General features: G+C 36.0%; 1 protein-coding gene across 2 annotated transcripts in view; it reads right to left on the minus strand.

Moving 5' to 3' along the window:
* Positions 1-1,511: 1,511 nt before the first annotated feature.
* Positions 1,512-15,513, minus strand: part of LOC149787230 (uncharacterized) — a 56,993-nt gene continuing 42,991 nt past the window's right edge. For both annotated transcript variants that reach the window (XM_089977730.1, XM_089977729.1), the window contains one exon: positions 1,512-6,899. In XM_089977730.1, the coding sequence (XP_089833856.1) occupies positions 6,313-6,899 (587 nt within the window). In that variant the 3' untranslated portion in view covers positions 1,512-6,312. The remainder of the gene's footprint in view (positions 6,900-15,513) is intronic.

The raw sequence follows: 15,513 nt of genomic DNA on the forward strand, positions 1-15,513 counted from the left end.
GTGTGTTGAAACCACCTCTAATATTCTTGGTTGAAAAGATTTTCAGATTAACTGCTCTTGCATACATATTTGATGTAAGATTCATCTCGAACCAGTCATCATTTCAAGACTTCTGGTGAAAACCTGATGTCTGTATATGATCATCCATTTAAGAGAATTAGTGACAAGATTTTCAATATGTTCCTTGTGGCTGGCAAACATCTGCAGGGATCCATTTTAATTTAGGAAAGTAGATTTCATGACAAGTCATTATGTGAAAACCCTATGTCAATATGATCATCAGTTCTAGAGAAGTAGCTATAACAAGACTAGAAAGATGGCTGCCATGGTAGCTATAGTGGATCTCAGACTGGTACCATGCTCATTTAGGATCAACTAGAAATCATAAGAAGTCCTTCAGGACACATGGTACTAATTATACGGAAGAACTGTGAACCAGTCTAGAAATGTATGAAGAAATAATAGAGTATTTACGGGTTTGGTGGTCCATAATTGGTTAATAATGAAAATTAAAATTTTAGTAAAAATATCTTTTGAGAGCTTATCCTATATGTAATTTTTAAAAAATATAGACAAATTTCTACTGATGCAATTTTAGCATTTTTACAGGCTTGACTCAGGAGTACTAAATAATGAAAGTAACACCTAATTCATTTGGTGCTGAATCAATAACATGTGTTTCATGCACATGTATGTAAACAAAGTGCTGCGGGTCATATGATGCTCTCCACACATAAGCTTGCACCAAGGTTAGATGTGCATGAAGATTTATAGGTCTCATCATCAGCACCCAGAAATTTTAAAATATTGAATTTTGAATATGATGGTGTTTCCATGTTTACTACAGGAGTTGAATTAGTACCATGTGTCCTTCAGTGAAAACCCCATGCTCATATGACTGTTCAGTCATTTTGAGTAGCCATAACAAGGTTACTAAAATGACCACTGTAATGGCCATAGTGGATGTCTGAATGGTACCATTTATGACCAACCTGACATCATAAGAAGTCTCATGATGGCAACAATAACATTTTTAAGAGTGTTGCCATGGCAGCTAGTGGGATATCAGATCAACAGATTTTTCAATTAGGATGAACTAAACATCATAGGAAGTCTTTGAGAGAAAATCCACAGCCATCCAGTCAGACAGATCAGTGAGGACAAGATTTTTACAAATGGCAGGCTGCTATGGTGGCCATAATGAATGTGTGAGCTCAACCATTTTCTTATAGGACCAACTATACACTGGAGTGAAAATATGTAAGATTCATTGCACTCATCCAAGTAACTGAGGAGTACTCATCCAAGTAACTGAGGAGTACTCATCCAAGTAACTGAGGAGTTACTCATCCAAGTAACTGAGGAAGAGTACTTGTCCAAGTAATTGAGGAGTACTGATAAGAGACTATGGAGAACATAAGCTCCCTAGAAGAGTTAAAAATCACTGACATGAAATCTGTGCTGGAAAGTCAAGGGCGTTTCAAACAACCTCTAAATGCAGCAATCGATACTGATGTTCCAAATTTGATAAATTAAAGGCCTAAAAAGTTCACTAGAGAATAAAAGGGACAGAATTTGCTTGGTATCCTCTTATTACTACACTGAAGTGAAAAATTTGTGTAGAAACTTCATAGTTGTGATTTTCCTGGTGATATATTTCATTTTTATAAGCAATATTTCACTTTTCTTGAAGCAGACAGTCTCATTTAACCAGACCTTTTCCAATGCTCAGTGAGATCTCCACAAAATATAAGACTTGTAAGAAATAGATTTTCCTGCAATACAAGAATGAAGCTTTCACAAAACTTTTTAAAAGTAATTTGACTGGCTATCAAGATAAGGTGACGTAATATATCACTGTGATGACAAAATGATGTTATATTTCATACATTCATGGAAAGTTTCTTTGTCTAACTGAGAAATGTTTATTGCATCAGATTCTGTTAAAATGATATCTAATGAAGTCCTTGAAAGTTTGCAATATAATTTTTGTCTCAAATGATTGAAGAAAGTAAATCTCTGTAAATTCTGAGATAGTGATAAATGTCTTTGTAGTTTTCATTCTGCAAAGCTTGACTCCAGCACCTTCTGTCAGTAACAGAGATCAAATGAATATTTTACCATACTCTAGTACGGCAGAGATCTCATGAAACCAAAAAAAAATGCTGGTTGAATGAGATAATATAAGTCAGAGTTTATCCACCAAATACAATGCTTAGTAACCACTATGGTGGCCTAAACGGTTAGAGTGTCTGCCTTGGATGTGGGAGGTCATGAGTTCAAATCTCAGCCAAATCATACCAAAGACTTATAAAAATGGTACTAATAGCTGCCTAAATTGGCGCTCAGCATTAAGAGGTTAGTGTTAGGACTGGTTGGCCTGGTGTCAGGATAATGTGACTGGGTGGAACATGATGCTACATTATCTGTGTCATGATACCCCAGTGCTAGATATCACTGAAAGGTATTATAATGAGTCGATAAAACCATTTATTTAATATTGTTTTGTTTTATTTCTTTTGCATTTCTTAAAGCATTCTTCAGAAATTATTATCATTTGCCAACCCCTAAAAGCCAGAATTCATTGGGGGTAAAGTCACAATCTTTGAGTAGCACTAGAGTGACAGCCTCTGCGACCACTATTAACGGTACAGTTCTTACATTAGTAATTACACTGATTGGCCACTTTAGCTAAAGCCTCACATGCAACCCATTTATCTTATTCCTAGTTTCATTTACATGTACATGTATATAGTTGACCTGTTGAGAATAACTGATTACAGTATAATCATGTATGTATCAGTTTACGTCTTAAGATACAATGACTTGGCAGCACAATACTGGTGATATGATTCCAATTAAAAATAAAGTTTTAAACACATATTACTATAAAGAAATGCAAAATAATACACATAAAGCCACACGACATAAATACTAAAATATAAATATGTTAAAATTCCATTAAAGATATATAAAAGATAAAGGCATAAAATATAAAATCATTAAAACAAATCTAAATTTGTTACATAAATTCTACTCTACGAAAAACTCCAAGATTTTCTCTAGTGGCACAGCATACTAATTTTGTTAACCAAGTTCACATACAAAATTTCAGTATCACCGTGTGCAAATAAATATATTCAGCAAGAAGGTGGACATTTCAGGATATGTACATTGGTTGAGGTCCATCCATCAGACGGTGTAATTAGGTCATTTATTAGTGTTCTGTATCCATCAGGTGGTATAATTAGGTCATTTATTAGTGTTCTGTATCTATCAGGCGGTGTAATTTAGGTCATTTATTAGTGTTCTGTATGTGACTGGCAAAATAACACCACATCTCTATGTTTTGTTATGTATTAGTTGTACCACTATCCAATAATGAATTTTATGTTCCAATGTTTGTGGAACATTAAGTTTGTAGTGACTGATGCATATGTCACTGTCATTTATTCTTACATTAAGGGTGTTGTCATTACAAACATTTATCATACCACCTCAAGATTTTAGGTAGGATAGTATAGCATGCCAACACATCATGAGCTAATTAGCTAATTACCGGTAAGTTAGAATTATAAAGAAAAGTCAGTAAAAGATCAAATGCCAGTCATGGTGAGCTTATTTTGCTGAAAGAGTGTGGCATGAGAAAGCGTCCACAATTTCGTGATTCGATCATGAACTGCACTTGGTAAATGACATCAAACACAAACCTTACTCCAATTCGGTGAAATATAACGTATGGATCATAACTACCTTGTTCTTCACCGAGGGAGCAGTGTTCGTGAAAACACATTCCCTTACAAAGTTTCATGATTCTACATAGAACAGTGTATACAGTATAAATAGCTTGCTAAAAACCTATGGAGTCATCAGCTAAATACAAAAATTAACCTACGCCAGTAGTATGTTAAAAATAGATCATAATGATAATTTTGCGTAGGTATAGTGCTAAGGGAGATATTTATGATCATCTAGTTTAATAAGCAACCATGAACCATTAAAGCTTAAAATTTAATCAGTCAGTGAATCATGAAATATGGGTCTGTGAATCATGAAATATGGGTCTATGAATCATGAATTTTGGGTCACACTAATTTATGTTGAGGGTCTAGTACTCATCACAATGCTTACAATTACCGTGCTTTGTGATTTCAGGTATAACAATGTCTTTAAATGGATGCATAAAATGCATGTTATCATGAACTAAACAGACAAAATTTAGCCCAAACCAGAAGATTGCTCAACACAGGTCACTGTGACCTTCTTTTCCTGCAGACGTGTGGTATTAACAGAAATGCATATATTCATATGGTTTGTTGGTTCTAGTGATAACAATGATTGTGAAAAAAATTGGAAAACAAACCTTACTCAAAGTCATTGAAGCATGAAATATTGGTCTCAGTGACATACTTCTGTTTTAAAAGCGCTCTTCTTGTCATGATGCACCCCTTTGTTATATTTCATGATTCTAAGTATAACACCATGTGTACATGACACAACCAACCTGAGCTAAACAAAAAAACTTGACCAGAAATGAACAAATAATATACATGCTGTACAAAGCTAGTCCCTTCCTATTGGGTAGGTTTTATGAAACCCATTCCAAGCTGGCTCTGGTAGCCTCAATGGTTAGAGCATCCACCTCAGACGTGTGAGGTCACAGGTTTAAACTGTGGCCGAGTCAAGGCAAAGACATGTAAAAAAAATGGTACCAACAGCTGCCTCACTAGGTGCTCTGCATTAACTGGTCAGCCTAGTGTCAGGATAATGTGACTGGATGGGACATGACAATACATGTCTGCAGCATGATGCCCCAGTGCCAGACATCACTATAAACTGCCACACTGCAGGCATCGTAGTGATATGACTGAAAAATTGTTAAAGCTACATTAAAGATCCAAATCACAGAAACACAAGCCTTGGAGCCAGAAATAACATATGGTTGATATGCAGTTAGGCTGTATATATGTATAAGCTTTTACATCTGCAGAGGCTGACAATGATCCCAGGGATAGTGCATTTACTCTCTACTTTGCAGAGGTGAGCTAAAACATTATTTGCTTGACAGGAAAGTTGTTTTTCATCAGTGTAGCCTAATGTAAATGTAAGAAGCTAACCTATATAAAAAATCCAGCAATTTTACCATGCCACAGTTGATCCCATTCTAAACTGATTGATGATATGCAACAGTTGATCCCATTCTCAACCAATTGATGATATGCAACAGTTGATTCCATTCTCAGCCAATTGATGATATGCAACAGTTGATCCCATTCTCAACCAATTGATGATATGCAACAGTTGATTCCATTCTCAGCCAATTGATGATATGCAACAGTTGATCCCATTCTCAACCGATTGATGATATGCAACAGTTGATCCCATTCTCAACAAACTGATGATATGCAACAGTTGATCCCATTCTCAACCGATTGATGATATGCAACAGTTGATCCCATTCTCAACCGATTGATGATATGCAACAGTTGATCCCATTCTCAACAAACTGATGATATGCAACAGTTGATCCCATTCTCAACAAACTGATGATATGCAACAGTTGATCCCATTCTCAACCGATTGATGATATGCAACAGTTGATCCCATTCTCAACCGATTGATGATATGCAACAGTTGATCCCATTCTCAACAAACTGATGATATGCAACAGTTGATCCCATTCTCAACCGATTGATGATATGCAACAGTTGATCCCATTCTCAACTGATTGATGATATGCAACAGTTGATCAGATTCTGATATGATTGATTTTAAAATGGAGTTGCTCCAGAATATTCATAAGTTTTTATATAAAAAAATGACCAACATTATTTAGTCAAATAATTTCTTATTTAATAATAAGTAGCAATTTGTTCCTCTATTACCTTTACCATTTCATATGGCTCTAGACAGCCATTTCAGAACTGTAAAATGTAAAATGACTTCTGATATCTTACCTTTACAGAATGTACGTAACCACCATTAGGGATTTAGCAGCTTTTGTACAAAGTAGGCACTGACCATTGACTGACACAAATTCAATCTTATAATGCATGAAAAATGCAGGTAATATTCTCATAAACAAGACACAAATATGTTACATTCTGTAATCTATGCAAAAATCAGACATTTTGTACTACAGCCAATGTAGAAATCAAATGTGGCATATATACATACTTATAATTGTAGATTGTTTCATTTCTAGATTTAAGAATGAGTCATTCTGATCACTTCCAAAATTCCACATTCATCTTTTCCAGGCATTATGAGAAACCACAAAAGGTAATTTGGTCATCCATAGAGTACATATGTTCAGGTCAGAGACATTGCATACAATTCATCATTAAATATGATTGCTGCTAGCTCGCGTTTGAATTCTGATAGAGACGAATAGGCAGTGCTGATCTCCAGAACTGGACCACAAGTGTGTGCCTTTGGAATGTGGTTAAGTCCAGTCCCATTATTAATGCTAACAACAATTGGCTCTGCAGGCATACTGGTGCTGCCAGTCGTAAAATGCAAAAATTGTGCCAGGGCTTCACTGTTCAGGCATCTGATAAAGTCTTTTAGGTAGATGAGTGCCGTTTGTTGTGGACTGGAGAGGTACTCTTCATCTGTTTCTGTCTTCAACTTTTGAAGCACTTTTTGTGGTGTTGGTTGAAGGCTTCTGTACATTTCAATCAGTCCACATTCTGAAATGCAGCCCCACAGATTAGTCATCCACACATTTGGAATGCCGCTCATCATAATCTGCCCAAAGTATGATGGCTTTGCTATCAACTCCGCTCTTGCTATCTTCAACACTTGCTGCCTAAAATGCTTGGGTGATGGTATGTTATTCATTCCAAATCTGGCGAACATTTCCATCAGCTGTGACATCAAATCGTCCGAAAACACATCTATAAACATATAAAGATAAGATTAGAAAATGGACCCCATATTTAATATTGTCCTTTTGTTACATTACTGAAGGATTCATATTTTGTGAATAAACCTGCCATTTTCTATAAATTCTTATACTGAAACATTTTTGTACAAGCTTATTTAAGAGAAAACTGACATTTATTGAAAAGTAAAATAACCCAGACTTTAAATTCAAAACCTAGAATGTCTCTGATGAGATGACATAAATTTCAGAAGCATAAGTGTAATATGATTCATTTATACACTTTACAAAGCTTGACCTCTGACTTTGACCTTCTTGATTAGACCTTAAAAGTGTAAAGCCAAATATTTTTAGGCAACCATATATAAAAATAACACATTTAAGTTTCATCTATCAATTTCAAAAGCCTAGTAAATCAGAAAACCGGATGGAAAATGCAATTGAAACCTCAAATACTGATATGTGACCTTGACCTCCCAGTGGTATATTTGACACACCTTCCAATGGTGACATATAGTTTTACCAGGTTTAATCTTAAATGGCTCAAAAATTATTGAGTTGATAAGAAGGTGTAATGCAATGTTCAACATAAGTACCATAATGCCTGCCCTATATCAAGGTCATGGTTGCCTCATATCAAAGTCATGCCTTAGACAGCTTTGTACTTGGGCCTGAGCCCTAATCATCCTTTAGCAATCAGACTACTTCAAGCAAGCCAGACTGCTCTGGTGGCCTAGTGGTTAGAGAATCTGCCCTGGATGCGGGAGGTCGTGGGTTCAAACCCCAGCTGAGTCATATCAAAGACTTACAAAAATGGTACTAACTGCTACCTCGCTAGGCGCTCAGCATTAAGAAGTTAGTGATAGGACTGGTCGGCCTGGTGTCAGAATAATGTGACTGGGTGGGACATCATGCTACATGTCTGCTGCATGATGCCCCAGTGCTAGATATCACTTTAAACTGCCACACTGCAGACATCATAGTGATATGACTTGGAAAATTGTTAAAGCTACATTAAAAATCTAAATCACAAACACACACTCAAGCAATCCAGCTTGTGTTTCCAGAAGAAATCAGAAGACCTAGAGCTATTTATGACCGTAGTTAAGTGCAATGGATTAAATGCAGCCAATAAAACATATTTAAAAAATGGCCATATTATGCATTTGTTTGTAAGGGTACTGCCACATGTAAGATGTTGTAACCAATCTTATGTCTTATGACACATTATGAGGAAGTGGTAACCTGTAAGGGTACTGTGATATGTAAGATGTTGTAACCAATCTTATGTCTTATAACACATTCTGAGGAAATGGTCAGGAGGGTATAATAAAAGAAATCTAGAGTTATTTCATCACTTCATTTCAGCATCTCATCAAAGGCCAAAAACATGGTGCTCACTATATTCAAAAATGGAAATGATCCAACGCTGTTATTTCAATCAAGCACCAAGTAGGTAGATGTCTTCATGTAGAGCTCAGCAAAATTAAAGTGCAGCCAGAGAGTACAGGCAATTTCCTGTACTGTTTACCACATGTCCATTTGCTTGAACTTAAGGAAATTAAATCACATCACCATATCAGACCTAACAATGATCAATTCTAAGAGATTTTCATGGTTTTTTTATTTCTTAATAAACTATCAGACATGAATTTTCATGACTGTTGTAAATATATGCCCTGGCAACCCTGGACCTACTAGTCACATTTGAGGTTGTGGTAAACAGGATATCAGTTGGCTGTATCTGGTACATATGATATACACTCTCATCTATCTGGCAAGAATACAGCATGGCATATTTGAACATCAAGTTGCGTCCATTAATCTCAGACAGCTCTAAAGTTAAAAGTGAAGAGTGTAATAGAACAATACTTAGCCTTGAAGAAAGAAACCCCAATGTGACTAACAACAAATGTCCTAATTAGATATGTCAGTATGTGAGTGTTTATGGTATACCACCACCACCAGCTCTACAAGTAAAGATCCTCAATGCAACATAAACCCTTGTCATGATACAAATGATTCATGAAGATATCTAAATTGGTTTTAAACAAGACTGAAGGTACTAATGCTGCAGGGGCCCCGAGTGGCTGGGTGGTCTAAAGCACTCACCATTACGGATCACTGCCATTTCACCTCTGTCTGCGTGGGTTCGAGTCTCGGATTCGGCCAATGGGGTTATGTGGGAAAGCTTGCCAGTAGCTTCTCACGGGTTGGTGGTTCTTTCCGGGGTTCTTCCTCCACCATTAATACTGGCTGCCATGTATAGCCTATTGTGTGCTGAAAAAATGGCGTTAAACCCTACAACAACAACATTAACAACAACAAAAACAACAATTAATGAGTCAAAGTCCGTTCCTCCTGTCCATTTATAACTTCTGAGTAGTGAAACCATCTCCGATATTCTTGAGATACTCGAACAAACAAAATTCGGCAAGAAAAATGTTCGAAAAGAAAACATTTTATAGTACATAATTCTATGTCATGACATTTCACATAAAAGTCAGTTTTTAAGTGTCATCAAAAGTGTATCAATTTGTGGGTTATTGTCATATAAATATATCACTTGAAATGCGCTTATTGACATGTTCTTCAAACATGACACAAAAGTAGACAAAATTTCATGAATAGTAGAGGTATTATGAAGTGTATTGACAATTTTCAGTAATGAGACAGCTTAAACGGCAATGACCTGACAAAGGGAGACATGTTTTTGTCATGATACAAGTACGTACCAAGTTTCATGAATATTTCTCATCAGCTTAAGAAACATTAACTATAAGTGAGTGTGAACAAGCTTCCCATGTGGGCCTGATACTGCTCATCTGGCTTATATAATTAAATAGCTGACAGGCCACCAAGCAGGCTGATGTAGTATAGTAAAAATATAAATAATCTTCAAATCTGTTATATAACTTTTAAACTTTACCTATTTCACCACCATCTGAGAAAAAAAATTATTTTCAACGATATGGGCATAATTATTAAGAATAACTCAAACACATACACGAACTCATCCAAGATCTTATTAACAAAAACCTATTTACTACAATTTATCTAAATTAAATGAGAATATCAAAACTCAGAGTCTCTAGAGAATATAAATGCTTGGAGTCTCTAGAGAATATAAATGCTTGGAGTCTCTAGAGAATATCAAAACTCAGAATCTCTGGAGAATATACATGCTTGGAGTCTCTAGGGTATGTAAATGCTTAGTCTCTAGAGAATAAAAATGCTCACAGTCTCTCGAGACTGTAAAAGCTCAGTCTCTAGAGAATATAAAAGCTTGGAGTCTCTAGAGTATATAAATGCTCAGTCTCTAGAGAATATAAAAGCTAAGCCTCTAGAGAATACAAAAGCTCAGTTTCTGGAGTATATAAAAGCTCAGTCTCTAGAGTATATAAATGCTCAGTCTCATAAATATATAAAAGCTTAGTCACTAGAGAATACAAAAGCTCAGTTTCTAGAGAATATGACCGCTCAGAGACTCTAGAGAATATAAAAGCTCAGAGATCTAGAGAATATAAAAGCTCAGTCTCTAGAGAATATAAAAGCTCAGTCTCTAGAGAATATAAAAGCTCAGTCTATAAAGTATGTAAATGCTCAGTCTCTTTGAGTATATAAATTCTCAGTCTCTAGAGAATATGAAAGCTCAGATTCTCTAAAGAATATAAAAGTTTGGAGTCACTAGAGAATATAAATGCTCAAAGTCTCTGGAGAATATAAAAGCTCAGTCTCTAAAGAATATAAAAGCTCAGAGTCTCTGGAGAATATAAATACTCAGCCTCTAGAGAATATAAATGCTCAGAGTCTCTAGAGAATATAAAAGCTCAGAGTCTCTAGAGAATATAAAAGCTCAGTCTCTAGAGAAAATAAAAGCTTAGTCTCCAGAGAATATAAAAGCTTGGAGTCTCTAGACAATATAAAAGCTCAGATTATCTAGAGAATATGAATGCTCAGTCTCAAGAGAATATAAAACCTCAGTCTCTTGCGAATATAAATACTCAGTCTATAGAGAATATACAAGCTCAGTCTCAAAGAATATGAAAGCTCAGTCTCTAGAGAATGTAAAAGCTCAGTCTCTAGCAAATATAAATGCTCAGTCTCTAGAGTTTGCAAATGCTCAGAATCTCTAGAGAATAAAAATGCTCGGTCTCTAGAGAATATAAAAGCTCAGTCTCAAGAAAATATGAAAGCTCAGAGTCTCTAGAGAATATAAATGCTCACAGTCTCTAGAGAATATAAAAGCTCAATCTCTAGAGAAAATAAAAGCTTAGTCTCTAGAGTATGTAAATGCTCAGTCTCTAGAATATATAAAAGCTCAGTCTCCAGAGAATATAAAAGCTAGGAGTCTCAAGAGAATATAAAAACTTGGAGTCTCTAGAGAATATAAAAGCTTGGAGTCTCTAGAGAATATACAATCTTGGAGTCTCTAGAGAAATAAAAAGCTCAGTCTCTAGAGAATATGAATGCTCAGTCTCACGAGAATATAAAATCTCAGTCTCTTGCGAATATAAATACTCAGTCTATAGAGAATATACAAGCTGTCTCTAGAGAATATGAAATCTCAGTCTCTAGAGAATATAAATGCTCACAGTCTCTAGAGAACATAAAAGCTCAGTCTCTAGTGAATATAAATGCTCAGAGGCTCTAGAGAATATAAAAGCTCAGTCTCTTGAAAATATAAATGCTCAGTCTCTAGAGTTGATAAATGCTCAGTCTCTAGAGCATATAAATGCTGTCTCTAGCAAATATAAATGCCCAGAGTTTCTAGAGAATATAAATGCTCAGAATCTCGAGAGAATATAAATGCTCAGTCTCTAGAGAATATAAAAGCTGTCTCTAGAAAATATGAAAGCTCAGTCTCTAGAGAATATAAATGCTCAGTCTCTAGAGAATATAAAAGCTTAGAGTCTCTAGAGAATATAAAAGCTCAGCGAATCTTATGTGTGATGACCCCATTAATGTGGGCTGATCTTGCATTTAATAAAACCAATATAAAGCCATGAAGATATATGCTTCTTCACCAAATTGAGCCAACTCCAATTTGTATTCATTATCTAGAGTAGTAACCAGCTCAAGCAATCTGATATGAAATTACCTGATAAACGTTTTTATCATTCTAAGACTTAAACTACATAACAGAAGCAAAACCAAAAAGTTTAGCAGTCAACAAATAATTTATTTTATAAAGTTACAGACTGAAAATTTGAAAGACACAGTTTGATGAATTAAATTCCAAATAATCCTAAATGTCCTATCACAGGTCCAAATGTATAGAATGTTCCGAATGAATTCCAATAGTCTTGAATGTCATGATGGACCACAATTATTGATATGTATGAATGAGTTCTCAATAATCCTGAAGTAGTGTTTTAGTCCAAAAATGAGCACTTTGTAATTTTAGGGAATGATTTAAATGATTTATCTCAAAGTATATCTGAACACAACTGTAAATGATTCCACAGAGTGATCATAAAACAGGAATGAATAATTTTTAAAGAACACACAATATATAGGGTCAACTGAAACTTTATTGTACATTTAAAATAATCATTGGCACAACAGTGGCAAATCCCATCATAGAACACTGCACCAGTCAAGTTCTGAATTTTTTCCTATAGGAATACCTTAGGAAGAGAGATATGGGGGAGTTTGTAGGGTTAAGAGTACCCGACACCTGTATGTGGAGATGCAAGGGGTTGATACAAGGTATATAGGGACACTGATAATGGAAACTCAGTAAGTCTGATCCTGAAGATTGCTACAATAACAAACAGCAGCCAATATGCCAGACATGTACTGAAGGAAGCATGTGTGAAGTATACGGGCATAATAGTTGAGTACATTTAAGTACCGACACAAATTGGGGGTCAGAAACAAAGGTTCAGAAGCCCACTGAATAAGCAGATCCAATGCTTATAGCCAAAGACGAGTCCCACAAAACATTTACTGCATGGTCTAGATGACACGGAGGAGGACACACACATGGTTGCTCCTCTGCTCTAGTGCCAGCTGCCGGAATAGAACAATCTATAATCAATATAATGCATCAGCAATAGCATTTTCTTATCCTGGTGTAAGTTCAGCTTATATGACAAAGTCATTAGCAGCAGCTGTCAAAGTCAGGCAACACATTAGTTTCATAATGTCAGGACTCATAGATCTGCCTTTTTTATTATTGTGACTGTAGTCTCATTGTCACAGTGGAAGAGTATTTTCTTTTGCTGCCATTCCTGATCCCACAACCACTGACACCACTATTGGATCAAATTCACAGAAAGCTATTGACAGTTTATGGGCCACCAAAAGATGTAACTCCTCTGGTGATAAATTTGCAAAGAAACGAACTTTAAAATAGTTGACAAAACCAACCGACCCTGACGGATCCATGTAAAATTCCATATCTGCAGAATCTGAGATGAGATCAAAAAATAGAAAAATCCCTTTCTATTGACTAAGAAAATCACTCCACATTTGTAAATCTTTCCTGCATTCTCTGTAAATATGTAGATGATGATACAGTTTACTAATGGCCATTGATACTTGCAATAAATAAGAGGCAAATGTCGTACCTGGGACGTTTACATGACAGGCAAAATTCAAGTGTTCTATGAGACATAAGAGTTCGTGTTTAGTTATTGATTTTGTTTGTTTTTAGATACTGAGTCAGAAGGCTTCTAATTATTTCTATTTGTTCCTATGGTAATTTTGCTTGCATGGTTAAGTTATTCAGAAGCATGCCTAAACATTCCAATCATGTGGTTGGACCAAGAGTTTTATGAGAAGCAAGTAGAATTCCCAAGTGAGCGAAAAGCATTGTCATGATGGCCATGATTCTACCAGCCACATGGTGAGGGTGGTCCATTCATAAGAAGTCATAAAACACGAAGAGAAAATTGTCAGTGTCAAAATTATGCACTGCAATCCAACATAGAGCTTCAGACTGTTTGGTGAAAATCTTTGGTGAAGACCGAGATCCAAACACTAGATGTACATAGAGATAATACTGACTGTTCCATTTAATGCCATGAGAGGGCAAGACTAGGGTGGATTGGAATGAGTTTAAATGCATCACATATATCCAATTTATATAACTACACTCATGTTCCTGCCTTCTTAACTGTCTTTATGGCATCATCAACGTTGACAAATTTTAAGGAAAATTCATGTTTATCAATCAAACTATTAAGGATTGAGTGTTGTTAATAATTATGTGGGACTGAAAGATCAACAATTAACCTCTTTTTCTCTGAGTATTTACCCTCAATGATGCCTATAGGCTTTTTCCTGGTAAATGGGGTATGGTGAAAAATCGAAAGGTTCTATACAAAAATCTCTATTCTTTCTCATGTTCTGTAAGCTCTTGAACTATGTGTGGCTGGGATCTAGCAGATAGTAAATTTTTACATTCAAAGGTTTCTGAGAGTTTGATCCATATGCCAATATGAAAACCTTTCACGCAAACAGTTGATTAAATTTGTCACAAAATCTATATCAGGATGACCATGGAGTTCTTGAAGTAGGTCAACACAGATAGGGGTAGTTGCAGTTGTAGGCATTAAGAAAATAAAAGATTAATTCCATGTATCTTGCCCCACGCCAAACCAGGAACAGAATATAATCAGTCCTTCTTATTATTTTCTTTGGCATATTTATATTATGTGTTCTTTAAAAACCTTAATAGGATGGTCATTCTTGGCTCTCTGATCACAAGTGACATGAGGATGGTCATTCTTGGCTCTCTGATCACAAGTGACATGAGGATGGTCATTCTTGGCTCTCTGATCACAAGTGACATGAGGATGGTCATTCTTGGCTCTCTGATCACAAGTGACACGAGGATGGTCATTCTTGGCTTTCTGATCACATGTGACACGAGGATGGTCATTCTTGGTTCTCTGATCACAAGTGACATGAGGATGGTCATTCTTGGCTCTCTGATCACAAGTGACATGAGGATGGTCATTCTTGGCTCTTTGATCACAAGTGACATGAGGATGGTCATTCTTGGCTCTCTGATCACAAGTGTCACAAGGATGGTCATTCTTGGCTCTCTGATCACAAGTGACATGAGGATGGTCATTCGTGCATGATTTGCATATATGCAATAAACTGTAGTTAGGCCTGCTACAATTGTTCTTACTGAAATTGTTGCATATTTGTTTTCCATTGAACTGAAGTATCGGATGGCCATGCGGATCCATGTGAGTATGACTGGCTGTGCTTTCTCTTCAATTGTTGACTATTAAATGGCATTGTGAGGTTAGCCAGACAGAAGCCACTTGAGTGTAGAGTACTGTTGCAGTGAATGCAAACCTCTGTCCTTCTACCAGAGAAAATAGCTAGAAACAACTCTGTATCATGCGGAGTCCAATCTACAATGTTATTGTATTGTATTAAGAACTGGGTGGCCTTACGAGAAAAAGCATTGATGCATGTACTCAAAAAAGCCAATTCCTCTGTATTTCTGATGTATTTCCTCCATAACGTCATCATATACATCTAATTCAGGCCTTCTTATTGGACAAACCTCACAGAGAATGTTTCTGTAATTGTAGAAGGCGTTACAAAATTCAGAAATAGTTTGCTGGCCAGACATGGGTCATTCCATTTCACCACAATAT

This window comes from Sinohyriopsis cumingii, chromosome 12 (genome assembly GCF_028554795.1).
Source record: "Sinohyriopsis cumingii isolate HCF-2022 chromosome 12, ASM2855479v2, whole genome shotgun sequence".
NCBI classification, from domain to species: domain Eukaryota; kingdom Metazoa; phylum Mollusca; class Bivalvia; order Unionida; family Unionidae; genus Sinohyriopsis; species Sinohyriopsis cumingii.